The sequence below is a fragment of the Manacus vitellinus genome, unplaced genomic scaffold, assembly GCF_001715985.3.
Source record: "Manacus vitellinus isolate BGI_N305 unplaced genomic scaffold, ASM171598v3 scaffold_34_pilon, whole genome shotgun sequence".
Taxonomy (NCBI): Eukaryota; Metazoa; Chordata; class Aves; order Passeriformes; family Pipridae; genus Manacus; species Manacus vitellinus.
The window spans coordinates 1,655,252-1,681,598 of NW_021940488.1; the positions used below are offsets into that span (position 1 = coordinate 1,655,252).

At 38.0% G+C, this 26,347-nt stretch overlaps 1 protein-coding gene across 2 annotated transcripts in view; it reads right to left on the reverse strand.

Annotated features, from left to right (window-relative positions):
* Positions 1-303: 303 nt before the first annotated feature.
* The window catches only part of MAP3K7CL (MAP3K7 C-terminal like), a 30,708-nt gene continuing 4,664 nt past the window's right edge, over positions 304-26,347 (reverse strand). The window contains exons 3-5 of one of the 2 annotated variants that reach the window (XM_018076925.1): positions 19,175-19,233; positions 11,315-11,430; positions 304-1,376 (exon numbers count right to left, since the gene is read on the reverse strand). In XM_018076925.1, coding sequence (XP_017932414.1) covers positions 1,196-1,376; positions 11,315-11,430; positions 19,175-19,233 — 356 coding nt within the window. In that variant the 3' untranslated portion in view covers positions 304-1,195. The remainder of the gene's footprint in view (positions 1,377-11,314; positions 11,431-19,174; positions 19,234-26,347) is intronic. The other variant, XM_008927339.2, reaches the window with a different exon arrangement.

Consider the following 26,347-nt stretch of genomic DNA (forward strand, 5'->3'; position numbering starts at 1 on the left):
GAACTGTGTAGGCAGTGAGCATGGAAAATAAAGGGCAACTTGCGTACTTTTTTTGTCCTCTTTGTTCCCAGGAATTGTTCTGATTAACATAAAATACCATTTTTATGATAGATTAATAATAATAAACAAAGCTAAAGTTCTGATGTGTACAACAATTGAGAATATTGAGAACTTTTCTATATCCACTTTTAATGAAAAAATGAATAATGAATAGAAATAGAAATATAACAAAGAATTTCCAGTTGAACTAGGAAAATACAGGGATAAATAGAGCAAGTAAAACTGACATTTTACTTCCTGGTTATTTGTATATCCCCATTATTTGTATATTCTCAGTTATTTGTACATCCTGTCCCTACTTAGAGCCACTTATGTTTCAAAACAGACCAGAAAATAAGAACAAAATATCCTCTCAGCACTTTTACTGACATATTCTCAGTTGAAACTATGATGAAACTATGATTCTTATATTAATTTTTCATTTCTTGCATGCCAAAAAGTACAAGAGCCAAAAGACTCTCAAATCTTTACACTTAAGGAAGGAAATTTTGATCTCAACTGTTTTCTTTTATTTTCATAACTTGCTAATTATTACTGGCAGTGCACTCATTTGAAAAAAAAAATATATTACTTCAATTTTTAATGTGCAATTTCTCAGATTTTATATAACAATGTAAAGTTGACATGGGATAATGAAGTACAGTTTTTACCAGTGAGGAGATCTGTTTTAAGATAACTTCCAAACACTTCAGGCATGAGGAAAATAATTCAAAAAAAATCTTCACCAAACTAAATTTAACATACATGTATTCCATATACTAACATTGTCCCTGCTGTATGCCTTAGTATGATCCAAATTTCCAACACAGGAACTATTTATACCATTTTCTAGTGTGTCCATATCTTCTTAAATTGGAAGAAATATGTTTAGAAAAGAAATCTGATCTACTAGAACATATAATGGGGATAGATTAACTTCAATTATGTTACTTGAAATAAAATATCCATTATATAATGGATAAAATATCCATTATATTAAGTTACTGGCTGGCAAGCATTAAATCAAATATAGACTTCTACATACTCCGTATCTGTAGTAAAGTATTATAACATATTAAACAGATCCTTATTTTAAAATCTCTTTCCAACACAGGACCAATCATTTATGAACTGCCTCACACAAGCTAGTTGGGAGTTATGAGGAACCCTGTCTTTTTTGATACTGTATTCTGAGCTTTTCCAGTTGCTCCACGCACTGCGTCTGGGCCAGCTTCAGTGTTCGGTTCTCCTCTGTCAGTTCTGCATATTCCTTAGCCAGCTGAGCAGCATCCATGCTTTCTTTTTCCACTTGTTCCAGCCTGGCAATCAGCTCCTTTCTAATGATTATGAAAAAAACCCCAAATATTAAAAATGGCAGCATGCAAAAATTTGTCATCATGTGTTAGGTCAAAGCTGGACTGTAGGCTGTTAACATGGTATTACCTCAGCTCGTGTGAAACAAGGGCCTAGAAAATTAATTTGTTAGAGTCCTCTTTTTTCCATTAAAAGATGAAGCTTCCAAAATCGCTGATAGGTTTGCTGTTCAGTGACCAAATCTGCAAAATGCTGGTTTCAAGTATTTGTATTTAGGGCTATTCAACCTGGAGAATAGAAGGTTTCAGGGAGACCTTAGAGGCCCTACCAGTACCAAAAGGGGCTCCAAAAGAGCTGGAGAGGGACTCTTCACAAGGGTGACAGGACAAGAGAATGGCTTTAAACTGAAAGAGGGCAGGGTTAGATTGGATATTGGGAAGAAATTCTTCCGTGTGAGGATGGTGAGACACTGCACAGGTTGACCAGAGAAGCTGTGGCTGTGACATCCCTGGAATTGTCCAAAGCTGGGTTGAATGAGGCTTGAAGCAACCTGGTCTAGTGGAAAGTGTCCCTGCCCATGGCAGTGGTTTGGAACTAGATGATCTTTAAGGTCCATCACAATCCAAACCATCCTATAATTGTATAATTCTGTGATCTCTGACTTCAGTAAATGTTGAACATGTAATTCATGGTGGTGAATGAAGTTCCTGGAGATTGCTTGCTAATACTTTACCACAAGAATAACAATATATTTTTCTCTCAATATCAAATATAATTGAAAGAGTGCAAAATTTTTTGTTCAGTTAGTTAGATTTATTAGTAAATTCTGTGAAGTGCACCTGGTTTCCTTTCTCTACTACAGATGATTCTAGTAGATACTAGGCACATGAATCTGAACTACATATATTGCTTCTATAATATGTTTAGGCTCCAACCTTAGCCCTACTACTGAGGCAGAGTGATAGACCTGCAAACCTGACGCCTCTTGGTCCTCTTAAGAGCTGTGGCTTCTTCTGGATGGAGTAACACAGTGCCCTGTATTCCCAGAGCTGGCCAGGAGCTGGAGTCTCCTGTATAGTGTCAACTGAAATTACCTCAGCACAAGTGAAGATAAAAGAGGTCTTAAAACACACTGAAGGCATGAGTAACTCACAGGGTTAGTGAATTACTAATTGTTCTCCACTTAAGTCATCCAGCAGGCTAGCCTGGCCTCTGGGGTTTTTTCCCTTTAAGTCAAAAATTCACCCCTGCTACAGGAAGTCTCTTCTAAAGGGTTCTTAGTTCTTTTGATCATTCTATCTCAGAGATTAGTTAATCTTTAACGGTTCATGGCCCTGTGACTTTATTTCTCAGTCATATCAAAACAATGCTTGTAGATCACCAGTGGGAAGATGTTAGTACCTTCAAAGTGGGTAGCTTTTGCTGTGGTCCTTAAAGGAGCCTTCTTGTCAGGCTAGACCTGTACTTTCAGACAGGAAATTCCTACAGATCTGGAATTCCATTCCCACAGGTCAGAGTATTCATGAAAAGATAACATTTCTGTATTTGCTGATCACTTACGTTGCTTGTAGCTGCAAAGCTACCACTTACAGCAGCAAAAGTGTAAGCACACGGGTTTTGAAAAACACTTCTGTCTGGGCTTCTTTTAGGGTCAGTTTGACCTTCCTCTGTCTTTACTGCAGCTTTCAGTGATAGCAGAGTTTGCCCACGGTTTACAGTCACAATTACGTAAGTTCAAGGAGTCACAAAGTCAGAAGAGATTCTTGACACAGCCATTTCTCTCAAATGTGCTTCCCGTTGAAAAAAAAAAGAGTTAGCAGCCGTTACAGGAAGTTTAAATCATCCTAGAGAGGCAGTATATAGGCATCTTCCTACAGCTAAATATGTTGGCTTTGTTTTATACCGCTGAGGTAATGCAGAGCAGCTATGCTGCAGAAAAGCTTCTTTCTCTTTCCTTTCACCAGGTGAAAGGTGTGTTCAATCAAGCCTTTGAGGGAAAACATCAAGAGCCTATTTTAGCTCAGTAAAATTCTGTTTATATTTGTCACAAAATAGTCGTAAAATTTTTAGAAGCCGCAAGCCATTAACAGGTTTATTTCTCTTTGGTTGGGCCATGATAGATCAACAAATTTTCAAAGGGGCCAAGATGATTCTGCTAGACAGCTCCTATTAATGAGACAGAGATCATGGAGGAGTATTTTAGAGAGTGAAAAATGCATTTAGGGACAATGAGGTTTTACAAGTCTTTAATCACTTCAATCTCTCAAGGGCCTTCTCTGGAAGACTTTTGTTTCTGGAGACCAAGAGGGAGTGTCAGCAATATTTCTTTGCAATTATTCTCTGGTGCAGTGCTGGACTGAAGGATTAAATTAAGCTCTTTCAAATTACAGACTGTTAAAACAGAAGTGTCCAAAGAAATGAACTCAGAATCATTCTTCCTTACTTTTCGTACACTTATGAGCTTCTTAAAGGGAGATGCAGTGAACACACTAATAAGTAATCAGCATCTTCAAAGCAGACAAATCTTTTCTGCGGGGACTTCTAGTACTTGAAAAAGAATGGTACTAACTACTCTGTTTGAACTGGAGCCAGGAGTGGCACAGACAGACAACGTGCGAACTAGGACAACCCTGTTAATGAATGTCAGTCCTGATTTGATAAGATGAGACTTTGTGCAGGCATGGCATTCATGCTGCTTTTCAGTAATATTCAAGCAACACAGATAACTTTTTCCCCTCTGGGACTTACCTTTGCTGTTAAACAAATTATAAATGTGCTAAAATAAAAATATACTCATTGCTGTAGTCCATACTCTAGGACCTCCCTCATAGAAAGCAGTTTCCTTGCACTGATTCTGTGATCCGGTAGTACTATGTGGGCAGAAAAGGGCAATTCAGCCATCTTTCCTGTGTTTCCTGTTTGGGACAGTGTCTCCAGTTGTCTCCCAGTACGTTGGAGGCAAACAGCTGTCCAAATAACTAATTTCCAGTAAATTGCCAAGTAGCTACTTGTGTGGCTCCCTGTGTGTATGGCTGTACATATGTGTTATTGATTGACTACTCATGAGATTGTGCTGGAAGTCTGATAGATGCTACAGGCTGGATATTAGAAAAAGGTTCCTCACCCAGAGGGTGGCTGAGTGCTGGAAGAGGCTCCCCAGGAAAGCGGTCACAGCACCAAGCCTGACAGAGTTCAAGAAACGCTTGGACGATACTCTCAGACACATGGTGTGACTCTTGGGGATGGTCCTGCGCAGGGCCAGGAGTTGGACTCGATGATCCTCATGGGTCCCTTCCAACTCAGCCTATTCTGTGATTCTGTGGTAAAATTGCCCACTTCTGAGTCAGCAGAACCTACTTATTCCCTTCCCATCAGGATCAACACCTGTTTACAGGGTAGGGTGAAGTTTCAGGCAAATACTGTCAGCCTGCCACAGAACTAAAATTAGAGTACTGGGGAATTGCTAAATGTTATGAATGGTCTAGCTTACGAAGCTCACAAAAGGATGAGGACAGTAACATTTTCTTCTGATCTAATCTGGGATTTGAACTTAGCTTCCAGAGGTTAAAGAACACCATACTAAGCTCTTGCACCATGTAGCCTTTGTTATGGATGCTTAATAAATAGGTCTAGCACTGTGTAATCTGTGTTTTCTGTTAATGGCTATCCCAAGTTTAAATATTAACAGCATTGATAAGGTATTTTCTAAACTAGTGCTGAGGTACTCAAAGCTTTGAGACAATCTGTAATGTACACTCTAAGTGTTCTTTTTTGGGGAGGGATTTGTGAGGGAAGGGAGCCTGCCAGAGCAGGAGAAAAACAGAGCATGGTCTCAGGGAAATTATTTCTCTTGGCCTTAATGACTGACCATGCAGACAACAGAGCTCCTTAACACTAATATTCACAATGAATAAATACCAAGAAAAGTGACAGACTAAGCAGATAAATCTGTCTGGAGATGAGTGTATTTAAAGATGGACTGGACACAAGGAAAACAGCTTCCAGAGTACAAAGAGTCAGATTTGTCTTTCCCCAGTTGTGAACAATGTGTTCAGGATCATGCATCTGTGGCACCACACATTTCTTCACAGCTAACATGTGCCTGTGTTCTGGTGGTCATAAGATCATTTTCATTTCTCACATTTGACATGGCTTTCACATTAGGAGGAATCATGAGACCCTGTAAGGTAATCGCTGTCTGAGAAGACTGCCCTTGTGTGTTTAAAGCCTACTAATCGATTTTTAAAACAACGAGACAGCCTGTTTTAATTTAAATGAAAATATATCCAGATGACAACACATAAAAGGTCATAGAATCAGAGAATGGTTTGGTTTGGAAGGCACCTTAAATATCATTCAATTCCAACACCCCTGCCATGGGCAGTGACACTTTCCACTAGACCTGGAAGTCTCTCTTTGTGTTAGGAAAGCTGTAATTTAATTTCCACTATTTGGCAAGTAACATATATTTTGCATACACATGATGATGAAAAATCAGGTCTAGAATGGGAAAATTATTGAGCTAAAAGGTTGCCTTTAAGGTTTATGCTAATTTTTTTCTGCAGTACCTGGAAGTCTGAAGACTGCTTGTCTTAGCAATGTTGGAAAGACAGTCTGGAAATAGTGTACCTGGAGAAACTATCTGGGCTGGAAACCTTAAAACAGTCTTATGGTCATGAGAGCATGCTAAAGTATATGAAAGGCTTCCACAAAATTAAGCAGACATCTCCACTGCATGTCATTTGCCAAGAAGGCCAATGGCATCCTGGCCTGTATCAGCAATAGCGTGGCCAGCAGGACCAGGGCAGTGACTGTCCCCCTGTACCTGGCACTGGTGAGGCCAACCCTCAAATCCTGCATTCGTTCAGTTCTGGGCCACTCACTGCTAGAATGACATTGTAGTGCTGGAGGTGTCCGGAGAAGGGCAATGGAGCTGGGGAAGGGTCTGGAGCACAAGTCTTGTAACTGGAGCAGCTGAGGGAGCTGGGGGTGTTTAATCTGAAGAAAAAGAGGCTCAGAGGATATCTTCATGCTTTCTACAACTACCTGAAATGAGATTGTAGCCAGGGGGAGGTCAGACTCTTCTGCCAGGTAACAAGGATGAGAGGAAACGGCCTCAAATTGTGCCAGGGGAAGTTAAGATTAGATTTAGGAAAAACTTTTTCTGGAGAGGGTTGTCAAGCACTGGAATGGGCTGTTCAGGGAACTGGTGGAGTCACCATCCCTGGAGGTGTTAAAAAAACACGTAGATGTGGCACTTGAGGACACAGTTTAATGGCAAACATGGTGGTGGTGCTGGATTGATGGTTGGACTTGATGATACTAAAGGTCTTTTCCAACCTTAATGATTCTATGATTCTATGTCTACTGTGACATGTGCAAAAGAAGAAAAGAAATCATATTCATGGCAAAGAGAAGGAGTGAACCTAAACCAGGTGGTGATCAAATGATATTTTCTGAAGAGTTATATTAGAATTGTCTGGGGGAGGAAAAAGCGATAACCAGCCAGTGCTAAGAATATAAGATACAGCTAGCAACCATGGCAACTCTAATATTTAACTACATAATCCAGGGTCATTATCTAGTAATAGCAATATAACAAGTGCTCAAAATAACCAACCATCCCACCCCTTTCACCCAAACTTAGATACCCCAAAACATCTGTTATGGAAATACATGTGTGTTTCTGGAACATAAATTAAATTACATTCTGTGCCCTAAATGTGGTGTGCTCTCGCTTCCACACCCTTTTCTTTATTTTCAATCATGTCTCCCATTCCACAGTGATTTTTTCCCTTGTACTACATATTGCTGGCATAAATGGGAAGAGTTTGAGTGAAGAGAGCAACCAAAGCTATGATTATATTAGCAAAAAAATCTACTCAGTCTTCTTCTAAATTCTTTCAATTTCTTCCTTCCTTTTTTGGTCTTCTTCTTTTGTAACTTATTTTACCCTTCTTATTTGCTTTTTTACTTTTATTTTCCCTTTTTTGAAACTGCAGCCTCTCTTTCTCTCTCACATTTCCCCTCTTCCTGTGAAATAGTTGTCATCTTCTGTCCCACTCCCAGCCTAGTACATTCTTTCACCATCTACATTGCATACAAGACAAGGGGCAAATAAATTCTGTTCTTGCCTTGATGAAAAGCAACCCTCCTCACATCAATGACTTTTTATACTTTGGCCATACTTGATGCTCACAATTCAGTGAGAGAAAAGTCAAGCTAAGCCTTTGAAAAGTTGTAAAAGTATAAATGGTTTCGACTCTTTTAAATCAATGTTTTCCAATTTTCTATTTCTTAAAGACACCTCCTTTAGAAATATACCTGCATATATTATTCCATGTATAAAGGTGACACTGAAGTTTGGAGGCTGGAACAAAAATTGTTTAAAGTAGAATTAACTTAATTACATTTCTTTTTACTAAAAAGCTCTAATACTACTATGGATATTTATACCAGGTTAGCTTAACATTATTTCTTCCTCCTAGCCAACAAATAGAAAATATTTGCTCAATCCATTGTCTGGTTTTTTTCCTGTCAGTCATAGCCTTCAGTATTCCGTGTGCAGTGTTCTGTCAGTAGGCACCACAGATGCAGACACTGCCAGATGGGATTTGCCATTGTGATGACACAGGTGAGTTACCTGTGGAGAGAAGTTGGGAGCACTGGCAGGGGTATCATCCAACAGAACTTGTGGTTGCATTTGGCAAAAATGTACAGTGAACAACACTATAAAGTTGTTTGTTCCCATTAAAAGGGATGAAACTCGATCATTTTATCAAAATAGTATTTAAGAGAAATAGACAATAGATAACAGGTGCATTAGGCACCTGTGGATCTTTATTTCCATACATTCAAATTCAAACGTAGAAGAAGATAAAGACACCCACAAAAGGGGCAAATTTCAAAAAAGCTGCAAATGCCATCTTTTCCGTTTGAATTAGATTTGATTGAATTGATTAGAACTGCTTTTGAAGCTCCAAGCTTGTCCATCTCATCAGACTTTTTAGAAAAGTCAAAGCATCCATTCTAAGAATGGAATACTCAACTCTTCCAGTGGTGGGGCAACCAGAGCTTTTCTGGGCAATTTGTGCCAGTGCCTCAACACCCTCACAAGGGAAAAATTTCTTCCTACTATCTAATCTAAACCTATCCTCTGTCAGTTTAAAGCCATTCTCCCTTGTCCTATCTCTACATATCCTTTTAAATAGTCTCTCTCCATCTTTCTTGTAGGCTCCCTTCAGGTACTGAAATGCTGCAATTACAACAACTGTGCTCAGGTTTGTAAGCTTACCTGTGTGTAAAAGTATATGTGTCCTAATAACTCTCTAATCCCCCTTCCAGTTTTAACCAAACTTCGTGCAGTTAAGAGGTCCCAGTTAGTTTCTGGAAGGTTTAATAAAAACAGACTGCTACAGAAAGAATTGTTACTTCAGTGGGGAAAGGCAGTCTCATGAGACCTTCTCCAAAATACTACAAAATGGACAATCTACCTGGAGGGAGAAGCTATAAACAGTTCACATTTGGAGAAAAAAAAATCTTCAGTTGGCACTTGCAGCTTGTTAAACCTCAAAATCAAGCAACCAGTGCACCAACCTGTAGGAAATTAAACATCTTTGATCCCAGCGCTCTAGGACCACTTCTTAACATGGGCAGTGGTGAGAGGTGCTGCACTGACATTTGTGATGTTTAGGCATTTCACAGCTATACAGCATGTGAACACAAGTCCACAAATATGTAATTGGAAGGCACATAAGAATCACAGTAATAGAATTCCATTTGTTGCCTTATTCAGCCACTCAACATATGTCTACTGGGGCACGGAATCCACAGAACAGGTTCGGCAAAGGTAGCAGTGGTGGAAGCATCCTGACATTGTTCCACTGTTGACATCCACTGGTGAAATGAAATAAAATGCCAGCCTGAAGCCCATTAATTCATCCAGGGTAACCACTGCAGAGAGGCTGACATCTGGGCTCAGAAGTTGATTAGGACAGTTGTGAGTTCTGGTAAACAATTTTGTGCATGCCCTTCTCAGGAAGCAAATTATTTCTAATTCAGCTAGTACCACAGACTCCATAGATTAAAAGATTGCATTCAAACAGGATATTTTTTTCACTTAAGAAAGTGCAAAAATAATAACATAAATGTCTATGGTTATTATAATAATAATATAAATGTCTAGTTTTTAGAGGCTCCAAGCATACTTCATAAATAGGCATAACTGATTTGAGGATGTGTCAGTAATAATAATGGATTTATATCAGTAGACTCCAAAATCCAAATGATCCAAATGATCTAAGGCTACCTTTTGGGTTTATACATCTAAAGTCAAGTACTTAAATGACCATTTAATATTTTATATTCTATTTGGATTTTCAGAATAGAAAAAGACACATGGGTTTCCACCGAATTCGCTTGATTACTAAATACGTATGTAAGCAGCTTATATTAGACAACCAAATTTGACAAATCATTGCAAAATTATTTGAACTAATTATCTTTTCCTCATCTTTCCAAACACACCAATTACATTTGATGGGTCATGTTCAATGAATGATGAATCAAATGCCAACACTGCATTTTCATGCATTTTTCCATGCAGGGACAGTGCAGTGTTAATCTCTTCTGGCTATTTTTTCTTCTCTTTTAACTTTTGTGTCAGTTTGTCAGAATCTGAGTGCCACACAGATCCTACAGTGGAAGGGCATTTGTAGTGGGAAACCTCAAGTAGCTCTGACACGTTAAGCCAAATGTAACTATATTGTGTCTGTAGCCATCAACCCTGATAAAGACATCTCACTTTCTTACCCTGAATAGTTTGGATTCAGGGAGTTCTTTGGCTATCTTGTAAGAATACAGGATTTCAACAGTTTCCCTCCCATCAGCTTGATTCTAAGATTCCCATGGATGCAAACTTGGCTGAACTTCAAGGTCAGCTGGGTAGGGATTTCACTACTCACCTTCTTTCGTCTCTCTGAATTTTTTTTTTTTAGGTTTCTTGTGGAAAGGGACCGAGACCCACAGAGTGCACTTTGCCATTTAATAGTCATGCAAAAGATGACAGGGCTGTGAGTACAGGCCACAGACAAGAAAAAACGTCTCCAACTTATGCACTTTGCATACAAACACCTAAAATGCCAATGTGCATTGAGCCAATGTGTACAGAAACAGGGCAACTCACAGAAACACATCTACCAATACTGTCAAGCACTCCAAGCCTAACTGAGGATCTGTTACATTTGTTGTTAAAATGTCTAATGTTAAATTAAAAAAAAATTCCCTAACATCAAAAAGGAGACTTGCACCAGTTGAACTGGACTGTTATGTGACCTGGAATCTGTCAGTGAAGGTTTGAAGGGACGCACACATAGGTTAGGGTCCAGAACTATGACAGCTCTTAGTGGGTCCAGTTGATCCTATGGAGCAATGGCCTACTTGTACTGTGACTGTCAGGTAGAGGTATGGAACAGAATCATAGAGTCAAAAGAATGATAGAATGGTTTGGGCTGGAAGGGACCCCAAAGATCATCCAGTTACAATCCCCCTGCCATGGGAGGGACACCTTCTACTAAACCAGCTTGTTCAGAGCCCCATCCAACCTGATCTTGAACACTTCCAGGGATGGAGCAACCTGTGGCAGTGCCTCATCACCCTCACAGGGAAGAACTTTTTCCTAATATCCCATGCACCTAATACCCTAACCTTGACCTCTGTCAGTTTAAAGCCATTCTCCCTTTTCCTATCTCTTGTAAATAGTCTATCTCCATCTCTCTTATAAACTCCCTTCAGGTACTGGAAGGCTGCAATTAAAAGGTGTGTGTGTATATAAGTATATACATATGTGAGTATATATGTATATGAGTTTAAGGTCAGAAAATATTATGTGAAAACCTCATGCTTAAAACAGGATTTTACAAAGAGATTATACAACAGTAAATCCTTTGGGAAATTTACTCACTTTCTTTCTTCCAGCAGAGCAATTTCTTTCTTGACTTCATGGTACTCTTCTGCTATTTTGCAGTGCTGTTTATACACCTGCATAGATTCCTTAGACTCGTGACAAGGAGGCAGAGGCTTTAAGAAAAAGAAGAAGAAAAATGCACTGTTTTAGAATGAAATATTAGTTTAAAAATACATATTTTAAAGATAAAATATTTATCTTAATTCCTGTGAGAATTTTTTCCCCTAACTGCAGGATATTGCCAACTATTCCTAGTGACGACCTTTCATGGAAGGAAAAAAACCAAAAACGATCCCACTTCCCTGCATAAGAATATGCATGTAAACCTTCAAACCTTGTAACAATTTTCAGAACTCTCCTTGTCAGTTTTGCAAAGTATTCCTAAAGATTGATCAAAGAAAGATTTCTCCCTTACATCCCTCTTTTTCAGCTACAGTGATACATGGATGCTAAAGCTGATGCATTGGTCAGACCCATAACACACAGGAGCGTCTTTTCACTGCAGAAACTACAGCTCTGAGCAGAAGGAGATTTTGAGTGCAAACAAGCTCCTATTCTCCAGTTGTGCAAGATGAGAACAAAACACATGAAAAGACGTAGACTAAACGGTCTTTTTATTCCTAAATGCAATGCTTATTCCAGTTTATTCCTAAATAGGACAGGGCTGTGAATTGGGACACTGGGGTTGATTCTGCTGGACTCAACAGAAGTTAATCTGCTGACTCCAGTGCAGCCAAGATTTTATGATGGGTTCTATCCCAGCAATATCTCAAGCTGTAAACAGCTTGCTCAAGATAATACCATTTCTCTGCATCTCTATTTCCTGTAGAAGAAGGGCATATGTTTACTTAGTAGAATGATTATGAGAGTTAAGTCAGCTTATTTGCAAAGTGTTTTACATTTTCATGTAAAGCACAGGTGAGATTGATCATAGAAGGATGATGGCAATCAAAAAAAGAAAAATCAGATTAAGAAAGAGACACATTGAAGACAAAAGCATTATACCTCCTATCCTAAGTACTGGCACCATTGTCACAAAATTTTAACTTTTTTCTAATGCACACTGAATGTAATAAATATGGCAAGTAAACCCACTCAGGGTTAGAACTCCTCATGTGAATTTCAGTTGAGACCTTGAAAATACATTTTTGGTTAAATGTAGGTACTTTTTGTTCCTTAAAAAGAAAACTGCTTAATTCAGGCTTATCACATTTTGGCTATAACGCTTTCAGGAAGTACTTCTAAGTTATTAGCCATGAATCTGTTGACTGTAAATGAACTCCAAATAGCATCCTTGAGCCACCTGTTTGAAGCAAAAGGAAACACTTAAAATAGTTCCTTTACTGCCCAGTTAAAGAGCATCCAATTGCCTTTCACAATATTAGTAGATTATTTTACATTTCTTGCTGTCCTACTTTGACTCTTTGCTGTAGCATAATATTTCTTTAATGACATTTTATTAGGAAAAGAAAAGCACAAGTTATCAGACTTTTCCTATTTATGATCTTCTAATCCTTCTTCTTAATCTAAACTGGGAATTTTTTCAAAGATTGAAAACACTTTTATCCAGGAGACAGGGTAAGTTGGTTCAGATGTAACCCAATGCACAGATGTAGGTAATGTAAGGATCTTGTGAGTACTTTTAGACAGTATGTGATTCCTCACTGAAATTTTAACACTCATTTCCCATTTTCTAAATGCAAAAATGCTGCAGAAGAATTGTTTCACAGGACATTCTCTCTGATCTTGGAGATTTCTGGAACCCAGGGAAAGGGCAGCCCATCACTTGATGAATCTAATCCCTAGGAAAGGGCTTTTAATTGCATTTCAATGTGGATGAGCAATAGCACCATTCATACAGCCACCCAAATAATAAGCATAAATTTAACAAGACAGAATATAGAAGTCTCAGTGCTCTAATCCAAGAATGCAAGGATGAGCCAAAGTAGCATCTCTGGTATCTGCCAGAGATCAGCCATCAACAAATGCATCACAATAAAAAAATTTTGGACGGTACCAAAAGGAAAGTCCCCAAACAGTGATACTTCAAAAGAAAATCCAACCAAACCAAACCAACAAAAAATCACATTGGATTTGCTTCCAACTTAGTTTCTGCTAATCTAGCTGGTTTAAACAGTTTAAAAATTAAAACAGTGTTCAGTTTCTATATTCCAGCTTCCCACTCAAAAGATATATATAGAGAGCTAAAAATTATCCAGTCATGCTGAAACTTAGTATCTAAGTTTCACTTAGAACCAGTTGCTGATTTACAACCCCCTTCCTACCATTGTCCTCTTAAGTGACATTTTTTCTTACAATGATATTTTAGCACTTAAAATAAACTTACAACAAATAATACAATCAGTTTACTAATGTTCTGTTCATACAATTCTTTTCTGATGGTATTAAGAACTATATAAAGAACTTTTTTAGTGTATTTTTCTTTAAAACATAGATTTGATTATGTTTTCATATGACTAGGTAGAATCATATAATTGAATCATATAATAGAATGGTTTGAGTTGGAAGGAACCTTAAAGATCATCCAGTTCCAATCCCCTGCCATGGGCAGGGACACCTTCCACTAGACCAGGTTGCCTCCAGTGCCATCCAACTTGTAACTGAACACTTCCAGGGATGGGGCAGCCAGGACTGGACAACTTGCAATTTGAAAATTTCTACGAAAGGATTTGGTGATAGTATTTGGTGATAGATGCCCATGAGTAATTTCTGGCTAGTAGGATATTAAACTGGCTAATGCATTCATTATTTAACAAACACCTCTATTGCAATCACATGAAATGGAGAGATACGAGTCTCCATCCACCTAGAATGACTTTTTTGAATGCATGAGGCCAGACCATGGAGAGTGTTGCAGATGCTACTCTGATGGTATTCCCCGAAGTTTGTATACTATTTTTTTGGTGAGAGTTTGCTACTTTATCCAGGTAACTAATTTCAACAGGCCTTAATAAAGTGCAGTTTGCAGTATGTACTTTTTTTCACCCAGAAGCAAACAGCCATACTTTAATTTCTTCTTAGGACAGGCCAAGCTTGATACTTCATGAAGTATCTTGCCTGTCCATAAACTAATACACTTAAAAGCATACCTGCTAGAGAAGTCAAAAAACATCCCTGCCAAAGAAGGTTACATTTAATGGCAACAGTTGCTACTTTTAATCCTGTTTATTTCAGGCTTCAGTGTCATCCACCCTCATTTTTCTATGCTGGCAAGATATGCACATGCAGAATCTCTGATTTTGTTCACAAAGTTAGCACAAAAGCTGCAGCTTTAAGTTATACTAGTGATCTATCCTATTATGCCTGATTGTCAAAAAGGTCTGATTTTTCCTTTGTTGAATAACTTGCTGTAACACTGAGAAATGGTCTACAGGATCCAGCAAGTAGACATTAAGAGATCTTTTAGAGACTATTCTATAACTGCACATATATATGTACATCTTTACAAGACATATAAACTGTTCATTTAGACTTTTGTTTGGAATCCAGATATGAAGGATATTGGAAGATGACATGCAAATGCTGTTCATGAAGAAATAGAAAGAGTAGTTCTGCAGGCTTCTTAAGGCAGGTTGAAGGAGCTGTTCTAAATAAAATCTTTGCTGGGGGACACAGAATGACAGTTTTCAGGTTTAGGGTTTTTTTCTCTTCACTCACATAACAAGGTATGTTTTGCCCTGCCATGTGAATATCAGCATTCCATATCCACAAAGGCTGTGTAGTTGACAATGTCAATCAAATGTTCAAAAACTTTGAAGCAGATTGTTTTTTAATTCACCATAGTTTGTTTGCGTTTACTTTTTGACTCAACTGTGAAAAATAAAATTAAAATTTTCTCCTGAAAATGTTGGAGTTTCAAGAAAAAATTGTATCAGGCAGTTTTACCAGCTCATGTGAACTTGTCTAGAAAGCAGTCTTTACCACTAATTAAAGTCTAATTAAGTCCAATTAAAGAGTGGTATCTCGCTTTTTGTAAATTTGATAACCTTCATCTAAACTCTTGTGCAAAACTGGAAAGTTCAGTGCCAATATTTTGCATGGTGGACTATGTTCATTATGCAGCCTTGTGTACTCTTCCATGATGGAAAACCCCACATTACTCCCAGCAAAAACTAGCACATTGCAGCTACTTTTTGTTGTGCAAGTGGAACTCTTCAACCAGTTTCAGATACCTGTCTGGATATATCTTGTCTAGTCTAGTTTTACTATGAACATAAGCAGCTCTCTTTCTTCTGAACAATTCAGGTCAACTGGATAAGAGCAACAGAGAGTTTTGCTCTCCTTTGCTGAGACATTTTCCATTCTTTTCTAACTTGGGGATGATGTTCTGAATTTGTGAACATCCATGTCTTACATAACCTAAGACCATAGTTATTACAGCAGCATTACAGGAAACTTTTCAAGTTCATATCTAATTACAGAGTACCACAGTACTCTAGGAATACTTATGGAAATTAATATTAAAAATATTAGTAAATCTTTAAAAAATACATCATCCTCTTTAAAAATGCAGTATACTTTTAAGCTTTCTAAAATAATTTTGTGTGTCTAACAAGAATCTTGGCATTCAGTAGAATCAATTCAAGTTCCAGAGTAAACAAGGTTTCTGCTAAATGCTTATATCATGCAAAACAAACTTTCATAACATTTTCACTGCTTCTTTCATATAAGCATTTGCCACTAAAGCATGAAAAACTATCCTGTGGCTTAGAAAACTGATATTATAAGTGGTTGGAGCTTTTTCTCTGTTGCAGCAAGTTTATTTAACTACGTTAATCTCCACAGATTTGTACAAAAATACAAAATATGACATAAATGCCTCTCAAGCTCACAATTTCATGAGAAGAGATCACAGAATCATAGAATAATAGAATCATAGAATTGTTTTGGGTTGGAAGGGACCTTAAAGATCATCTTGTTCCAACCCCCCTGCCATGGGCAGGGACACCCTCCCCTAGGTCAGATTTCTCAGAGCCCCATCCAACCAGGCCTTGAATGATAAAGAATTACAGAACCCCCTGTCCATCCATATGTGACTTGTATTCTTCCCTCTTCAGGATCAAACTCCCATCTGGAATAAAGACTTTGATGGAGAATAGGGAGATGAACTGAGCAAGTCACAGGAAGTGCTGGAACTGGACAGGCAACACACAGGACATAGCAATGCAGGTACTTAACTCTAGATACTTTCCTCTGCATTCAGTGACATGAACAACAAGGCCTTAGATGCTGATGTAGGTGCCTAAATATAGCTGACAACCCACAGTGGAGTGTCTATCAGAGGGGCCACCACCCACGCTGTGGATAATCAAGGAAGTGCCTTCCAAGGACCAGTCCAGCTTTTACACAAGGAAATGGTTAAAGTTTCCCAATGACAAAGTGACAAGTGTAGCCAGCCTACCCTCACTGCACTACCCACCACACGACACACACAGGTGGGGGAAATAACAGAAGCCCAAATAAGCATGTTTTATCCTCATTCAAAGTATTGCTGGTCAGTGGGAAGAGAATAATTTCCAGTACTGCAAACAAAAGCAAGAAGTTTATTAATATGTGTTTCATTTCTCTGATAACTTAACAGGAATTTCTTTATATTTTTTTTTTAAATAATAAAGCTGCAAAAGAGACATACTGCTTAAGAGCTTAAGAGCTTAAACTGCTCCGTTCTCATATGTAGGGCTTTTGTGTCTAGTTGACCATAAAGCAATTTTGATTTAGGTTAAAAAAAAAAAAGAGAGATAGTAGTTGAGTTATTTTCTTACAGATTGCTTCTTGGAATGTGTTCCTCTCAGTGCAGTAGAAAAATGTAACATTCAAAGAGGTAATTTGAAAATAAAACATTTTTAGTCTGAACCTGCCTAGTACATCAGAAGACACAGACTGATCGTTTTTATTCTTCAGAAAGAAGCTGTAACTAGGACTGTCCTTTAGTAAGAGTCCTTATAGAGAATTATTTGCTAAGTTTCCTAGAAAGACCTTCTCTCCAGCCAGTCCTACCTCTACCTCTGTAGAGCCAGTGCTGGTACTTGGACAGCAGGGTTTGTTACCCTCCCATGAGGAGGCTGCACTGAACTTTGCCCTGCCCACCTCAGATAGTGGTGCCCAGGTATGGTAGAATTGTGCCAGGAAAAGTGGGAACACTAGGTAATTCTGCTCAAATAGCCAAGCTGTCTGCCAGGGCCCAACATAGGAGGACAAGGGCTTGAAACCTAAACCAGAGGTGCAAATTGCTGGGTACTCAGGCTGTGGTTGCTGCCTACATGCATAGAATTCCAAGTGACTCAGTGAACCTACATAGCTCTCAAGCTGCTTTCAAAATCCAGCCTGAAGATCAGCTAATTTGGGCTTTTATTTTGTTTGTTTGTTTTTAAAACAGGTTTCAAAATTTTCCTTTGTATGTTTGAAACCTGGAAAATTACTATTTTTTTTATATTGTCTATTATTATAATGCCACCTAACCTGCATTTATACTTTGCTTCTTTAAATAAAATATAAATGCTTTTAGCTGTATGTATGGCATGGTGATGAAAATCTTGTGGCTTTAGATGCCATATTTTTATTACAAAAACATGTACCAGCATTCTTGCAAATTCAAGCATTTCAGGTTCTTTACTTTCAGTTCAGTGCTTCAGCTATGAAACATTATTGCTCTCTGAACTCTTCTGAGGGGAAAAAAAAGCCAATCATCTTTGTTGCACTGGAAGGTCAGCAGAATAAAGAGGTCAGTATCCTATCCTGTTCCTTTCACCCCAAATCTTAAGCTGTTATTCATTCCTTTAATCATTCCTAGTTATGCCTAAGGAACCTGCCCATATTCTCAGGGTGAGAGCAATAGAGCAAGAGGAGTCTCTGTCATTCCTTTTGCAGTCATTCTTTTGATTAGAACAGTAGGAGAGAATAGTTGAAGTCAGGAGCCCTCCCGTGTTGTCTCACTAGTTGATGGATACAGGAAAGATGACATTATTGGACAAGCATGGTCTGCTAATGCCTTTCTCAATTTACACCCAGGAAGCAACTGCCTTCATAGTGAAATATCAGAGGAAGTCTAAATGCTCCTGGGAAAACAGATGATCTGAAGTACTTTAAAACAGCCAACAAACACTTCAGAATTTCCACAAAGAAAAGTGAAATAATTCCTGGATGTGGAACTGGCTCTGTGCCTGGTGAACCACGGAGCTGTCATCAACTGCTCATTGTCCAGTGTATCTGGGCTCCATCATCCTGTGCTGACAAATCAGTCTGATCACAAAAGGACTCATCACTTTTATCCCAGGCTGTCTGCAGACACCTGCCAGGGCAATCATTAGGGTTCCTGACTATGTAGCATGAACTGCAGTTACTTTGATGAGGCTCTCATCAATCCTGATGACTAGCTTTATTTATCTAGAATTAAAGGTAAAACATCACTACAAAATACATCTTCTCTTGGAAAGCTTCAGAGAAAGCTAATGACATCAGTCATAGCACAGCCTGCAGGCATGAGAATATAATACCTGGCTCATTCCTTCCCCTGTCAAACACACAAGAACTCTCTTCATTGAGTGCAACAGCATGCCCTGCATTTTACACAGGAATTGTATAAAAAAATCTTAAAAGCAGGTGAGATTGTTGCAATAGTAATTTCCCTGCAATTGGATTAAAAATGTCAAACCAATTTTCTGCAGATCTTGAAAAGACAGTGTTTTCTTCTGTGGATATATACAGCCTTATTAAATATCAATAGGTTAGAAAAGCACCATTGAAAACTTCCACCTTAGTATAACAACCAGAGGCTTTATATCATAACAAATATAGTGACTGTAAAATAAGTTGTCATAACAAAAAAAACCCGTTTACCTGCAGCTGCTGATCTAGTTCTGGAAATGCCAAAGACAAGTTTTCAGGGGAAGCATCATCTAAAAGGTAAACATGATGTTAAAAGTCAATGTCTACCAAAAAGGGCATTTCAAATAATCTATCTGATGATGTTCTATATTGCATATATTGACAATAATATCGGGATCCTGAAAACACCTCCGCATCTTATCTTTTACAGTTGAGATGTCTTAATAGACTCCTTGAAAATACTAGCGGGTTGTTAATAAGAAAATATTTATTTGGTGGAAAGACAGAAAATCTATTTTGTATTGCAGTGATTAAGAAACAAAACAAAGCCAATTAGTCCAGGAGAACATGCAATAATTTAATAAATTTAATAAACCCAAACTGTCTTTCTTCCTAGGTTCTTTCCATCACACTGCAAAGAACCCTCTGAAGACAGCATCGTTACTACCAAAGAGTTCATTAATTGAATGAAGGCCAAAACAATCACAAGAACACACAAACTAGCCTGGCAACCCTGAAACACAAAAAGAAGGCTTTGGGGTGACCTAATTGTGGCCTTACAGTATATGAAGAGAGCCTACAAGAAAGATGGAGAGAAACTATCTACAATTTACATACAGTGTAAGGGACAAGGGGGAACGGCTTCAAATGGAAAGAGAGTAGGTTTAATTAGATATTAAGAAGAAAGTCTTCCCTGTGGGGGTGGTCAGGCACTGGGACAGGTTGCCCAGAGAAGCTGTGGCTGCCACATCCCTGAAAGTGTTTAAGGCCAGGTTGGATAGAGCTCTGAGCAATCTGGTCTAATGGAAAGTGTCCCTGACCAGAGCTGGGGGTTTGGAACTAGATGACCTTTAAGGTTGCTTCTAATCCAAACCATTCTATGGTTCTGTGGTTCTGTGATTCTATGAAGACTGTTACCTGCACAGACATGATTAGAACAGGGAAGGTGCTACAAATTTCTCCGTGCTACAGAGACAGGACTTTAACCTGTCCATTACAATCCTTATGGGCTAGAGTTAGTTTAATCATGACAACAAGCCAAACCATGTTTTTATTTATTTGTTTGTTTGTTTTTAGTACAGGCCTCCAGCAAAAGTGGGACAGACTGTGCCAGTTACGTCAGTGTTGTGATGTGGACACCTGCCCAGTAGTAGCTGGACTGAGATGGAACACAGGAATCACACTTGGTAGCATCCCAGCTAGTATCACAGTATTTCTTTCTCAGTGACTTTCACACTATAACTTTTGCATTGGATTGGGATGACCACTTAGGCATCTTGCTACAGGTTATGGGGGGTGAAGAGAATGTTACTATTAGCTTATAGTCAGTTATTTGTAACGTATCAAAATTAAACAAGGATGGCTCTCATAAGAGAAAATTGCCGACACAGTTCAGATCCTGCAACACGTTGTATGCTGGCAGACTTGTACAGGGCAACAAAACCCCAATGAGATTAAGAGGACTGCATATCAAAGCAGGATTCTGGATATTCTGAAAGAGTACAGACTAGGATCTAAATTATTTGTCAAATATTTGATATCTTTTTCTCCTCCTCTCCGTGGTCATGTAGCAAAGGAAATTAGGGGGGAAAAGTAAAATAAGTCACCTTATCCTATGAAAAATAAGCATACAGGCTAACACATGGTCAGAGCCTAGGAAAGGATGCCCAGAGAAGAAAAAAATAAAACACAGTGATACAAAAGGAAAACTTTTGAACTTCCTCAGAAAACAAAGTGAAGTTCCTATATTTTCATGTGGTAGGAGTTTTGCTAGCATTACCAAGTCATACCCATGTCATACGTGTGTCCCCCTTCGTTTTTCACACCATTTCCCAAAAGTGTCCATTCTGGAAAATACTCATATTGCTTTAATAGTAGAGGATTGTATCATGCAGATATGCGAGTGTTTACCTTTAATTTGCTGTTGCTTTCTTGTACAATATTTATAAATAGACTAATTTTCTAAAAGAAGAAAGATGAATCATATGGCAAGGCTAAAAGGAAGGACAGAATAAAACTCAGTCTGACTAGGGGTACAGCTGCTCTACAAGTATTTGGCTGAATAGCTGTTAAATATTCTGACAGAGATATTGGACCAGAGTCATGGATGGCAGTTAAGCTGCTATTTGTTTTGACAATTCCAGCAGTACAATCCTTGGTACAGCAGCTTTAAGGAGGGATATTGAACATTTTTAAAATTAAGAAAAACATAGCCGAAGCAACCCTTCAAAGTCCTAAAAAAAACCAAATCTGAAGCAACATCAGCTAGTAATTACTTTTTCACTGCGTCAGCTATTAATAAGAAAATAGAACTAATGCAGTGTCAGAATATTAGAAAATAAATTGGAATATCCTCTTAAAAGAACTAATTAAAAAACTTTGGAAGTACTTCATAAAGGATGGAATAGAGAGAGAAATTAATATAGAGGAAATCCTTTCAATAAACAGATGTTCCCTGCTTATTTTTTGAACTCAAGTGACTGAGTCAATGGTACCATAAATAGAACGTACTGGTATCCTAACCATTATGGCATACCATAGTACATTTTATAATGGGCCTGCCCTAGCATCTATTGAACAGCTGCTAGGGGTTTTTTTTAGTGATACTAGTTTAAGACTTGTTTAAATCATCATCCAGTGTGCAGAACATCATCAAGAAATGTTGGAGACTTTAGTGGCTTGAAATTTTCCTGGGTTCCTGATTCTCCCGGGCTCTTTTGAGATTTTTCGATCAAGTATTTAGTTTAGAAAAATTAATAGAAATCCTCATAACTAACTGCAATCTTGTTTTCTACAAAAAGAACAACAAATGACTTTCCCCACAGCTTTCAGTGAAATAAATTACTACCTCAGGTCAGTTTGTATTTCACTGTTGTCAAAGTAACAACCACAACAATAACAACAAAAATCGCTTGGTAAAAACTAAACACGATTAAATTTCACACAAGGGGAAAGCAAGTGAAAGCAGTCATTCAGCTCCTAAAACTTCTTTGAGGATGTTTTCAGAAAGTCAAGAGCAAAGATATAAACTCTTACATTTTTTTCTGAAAGAATCACTATTGCCCCTACAAGCTGAAATACTGAGTGTTATGTAAAAGACCAGGCAAAATTACATTGACTTCCAACCTTCAGAATCTATTGACTCTGAAAATCAGAAACAAGAAATGTCTGAAATGTCAGTGAAAGTATTCTGAAGATCAAATCACTCTTAGAACTATCTCCTTATCTGTCTGTATCTGTTATTTTCTGCTCGACATCTCCTTAACTAGACAACAAATTTCAGAAATACCTCTTTTTCTCCTTTTCTCAATTCATTATCAATTTTTAATGAGTGCTTAGATTAGGAATCACTGATATAATCAGTGACCCCCTTTACAATAAAGTTAGTGGCTTTTCTGTATCGAAAACCCTTGAAAATATCTAGGCTGATTCTTCAACAGCTACAAACAGCATCTCACCCCTGTGGTCACTATAAAAAAACCCACAAAGAAAATCGATTTATAATTCAAGCTGGATGTTGAAACCCTATTTTGTTTAAAAATAAAAATATTAGAAAAATCAAAGACAGGAACTTGCTACACCTGAAAATGAGTTAAGATCCTGGTCAAAAGGAAACAAGAAAGTAAGAATAACATGCATATGGATGCCATGGCCATCCCAGCAAACTCAACAGCACTGATTGGTGATGTAAAAGAATCATATCAGGGACTTCATTACAGCCACCTAAGTTAATGTATCTATGACATGATTTCTAAATGAGTAGCACTTCCTGATTTCTCATAATCTCAAATCTAATTTTGAAGTTCTATATTTGAAAGTGCCCTAAAGACCTGTACCCTGATTACACGGTGAACACTTTGAATCAAAGACTTGGTTCATGTGCACAAAAGAGTTCGATTTTCCTGTTTGTTTCATGGTTCACATGCTTGCTTTGCTTGTTGCTGAAAACTGCCATCATAACAGAGAGCATCTGAACTCTATTAGGACAGATTGTCTTTATACAAAAGGCTTACTACTTATCTACTTATGTCCTGAGGAATTCCTCTGATATATGCTAATGTTGCACATTTGAAAATGAATCTTGCTTTCTGGAAAGCTTCACTGATTTGATGATGTTCTGGCCTCCTGGAGATTCTGATATCCCAGACCTCCATCATGTAGACAAATATGAAAAATCCTTCACATGTCACTGCCTAACTGACACAATGTCTGGTACAATGAAGTATAATATCCAAGTCTCTTCCTATATGGCTGCTCCATTTAGCTAAACCGTGGGCTACAGGCAATAAATCCTTTAAGAACAACATCTGATTTACTTGCACTGTAAAGTTGCAAATTAGTTTCTCTATGATCTTCATAAAGATAGACAGAAATAGAATAGAAAAGTTTAACTGCGTTGAAAGCACATTAAGGCTGCTAAATCAAGCACTCAAAACTTAGGAAATGCCAATCACAGCTCTGTTTCCTTGAGTAACTGAGTTATGATCCAGTATTTAATTATACAGTCAGGTACTATTTTTTTTCTCCTACACGTATTCAGATTTCTTGCTCCTAAATTAAAGAATTAAATTGGTAACATAAGTAGGTTGTCATCCTGTAAGTGGATCAGCCCTAATACAGGAAAAGTACTCAAACCCAACTGCAAGCACCACAAGTTGCACTGGGACAACACCAGCAAACTGTGTGTCAGGGTCCATTCTTGACCCTGGGAGGACAGTGAAATCCAGCAGCTCTGGCCCTGTATGCTGACAGACAACTCATCAAATTCATTCTGGGAGGCTGTATGGCTAAGTGACTGCAACTTGGCACTGCTGTGTGAAGCTCCAGGGCTTATATTCACAGCCCTGCCTGACACGACCTTACAAAACCTCGCAGTTACCTCACTCATAAAATAGTGGGGAATGGTCACTGCCTCACCCAGGAATAGGATGTGAAGTCTTGCTCAATAATAAGAGTTATGGGCCTCCCAAAAATAGAAACAGTACATAACAGAAGAGATAACAGCAAAATCCTCCTACTCCATATACCTTCACTGAAGCATAAGCATCCTCAGATAAATATCTTTTTGAAGGTATCTCACATGAGTTCCTATCTAATTCCTCAAAGACCAAGCCACTTCCTTGTAGGTTGGGTGTAGTTTTAGGAAACTAGCTTTGTGAATTTTAGCCATATGTTTTAGCAACCTTTACTGGTTTTCAATCAATGTGCTGGAAAGCCTCTGTTGCCATTACAACTAAAATAAGGATGGAGTAGGGATTTAAAGGTTGCTTTTGAAGAAGCAACCACTGCAAAACAGTCTTGCATGATTAATTAGAAAAACGAAATGTTCTTTGTGGTCATGGGGATAATGAGCATAAAGAGGAGTAAAATAAGTAATTTTGCTATACTTGCAAAAATATTTCACTATGTCACTATCTGTTGGGTTCATTAGAAAATTTACGTTTTACCTTTTTTGTCAATGATTTTTCTGGAATGGTTTATCAGAGGTAAACTAATTTCAAATAAAAGAACTCACTAACAATTTCAAAACCAGTCATTTATCACCATGTGTCACGAGCAGAACTTTTCAGCTAGACTCAATCTGTTATTGTAGGAGGCAAGGTGAAGAGATATTTACCTATAAACCTTATCTTTGAAGTATTGCACAAAACAAAGCCACTTGTCTAAATTCCATGAAGTTCCTCTTATAATCATTGTGTCTTAATATATTTGTAAGTAAGAGTGATAAAGACTAGGACATATTGAACTTCACTGGTTAAATGAAGTTGATATTGATAAACCACAACATATTTTCAACTTTGGAATATTTCTTTAAATCTTGGAACACCATTTTTAGTTCAAATTGCATTAGTTTCCAAGTGATGTAAGATGGGCTGGAATAATATGTTTCCAATTAATTAATTTAAAATGGTACCTTAAGTCAAAGCTGGTGCAATATTGTGGGAAATCTATGTTAGTGAACTTGACTGAAAGAGCCAAACATAGAGATCTATATATACAGGAATAAGACATACACAATAAAACAGTCGTATATAGCCCACTAATGGGCTGCTCCTGAGACTTTTAAGGAACTGGTTACCCTACTTTCACACTAAAAATACAGCACAAGGCTGGCCAGGATTTCAGTCATCAGGTGTTGACTGACAAATAATATAATGCAATTAAATTATTTCTTGTACACTCGGGATAAGCCAGCTCCAGTCTTGTAGGTCAGTTAACACAAAGTAATTTCTTCTCATGAGTTGAGAGCAGTTTCTCCTTTCACTGCTTCTCACACCCAGTGCTTGGTTACAATCCTAGCCAGTGAGATAATTGCCACCCAGAAGAAACATTCCATTTCCCCTTTTTATATCCAGTTATGCTGCTAGTTCCTCCTAGTAAGCAATTGTACAGCCCCGGAAGGAGAATGCACCCTTTTTTGGTGAAATGTGTCATTGTGCCTTTCAAGTGAGGTAGAACTTAAGGGAAAGCTCAAGTCAGACCAATTTCCTGACCACTTAGCCCTGGTGAAGAACTTACTGTTCATGGCTAGCAGTGCATGAGCCTCAGCTGATGCTTTACTACCACACTTTCAGCAGGTAACTCCTGTTTAAACTGAAAACAAATGTCCTTGTCAAGGAAAAAAAATTATTAAAGAAATATAAAAAAGTAAGAAAAAAGTCTCTGCCTGCTATGGAATACCTAAAGGTCTATCTGTTGAAGGCTTTTGCTGTCCATTCTTAAAAAAAAGTTTTAAATACTTGTTTTTACTCTCTTGATTCAGCTAGACTTTGCTAGAAATTTTCGTACCTGTTAAAAGCTTATTTCCTTTGCCTTCTTTAAATATATCAAACATAATAACTCTTGAAACTTGTCACATGGTAAAACAATATGTTGATTTAGTCCTCCTGGTAGCCCTCACAGGCATGTGATGTAGAGGGGAACACAGCATTCACTCTACGGGTTGCTATTTTCTTTTATCAGCACTCATGAAGATTCTGGATTGCATACTGCAGGAACACTTGCATACATACAATAAAGGATTCAAAATTATGAAACAGTTTAACAATATGTAGCAGGAAAAGATTACCTTTCTCTAACTGGGTTTGTTTTCCCAAACATTACAAGAGAGGCTGGGGTTATTAGCAGGATAAAAAAAGGAAAAAATAAAACATGAAGCAATGTTAAGGAAGTTAGGCTTCCTGC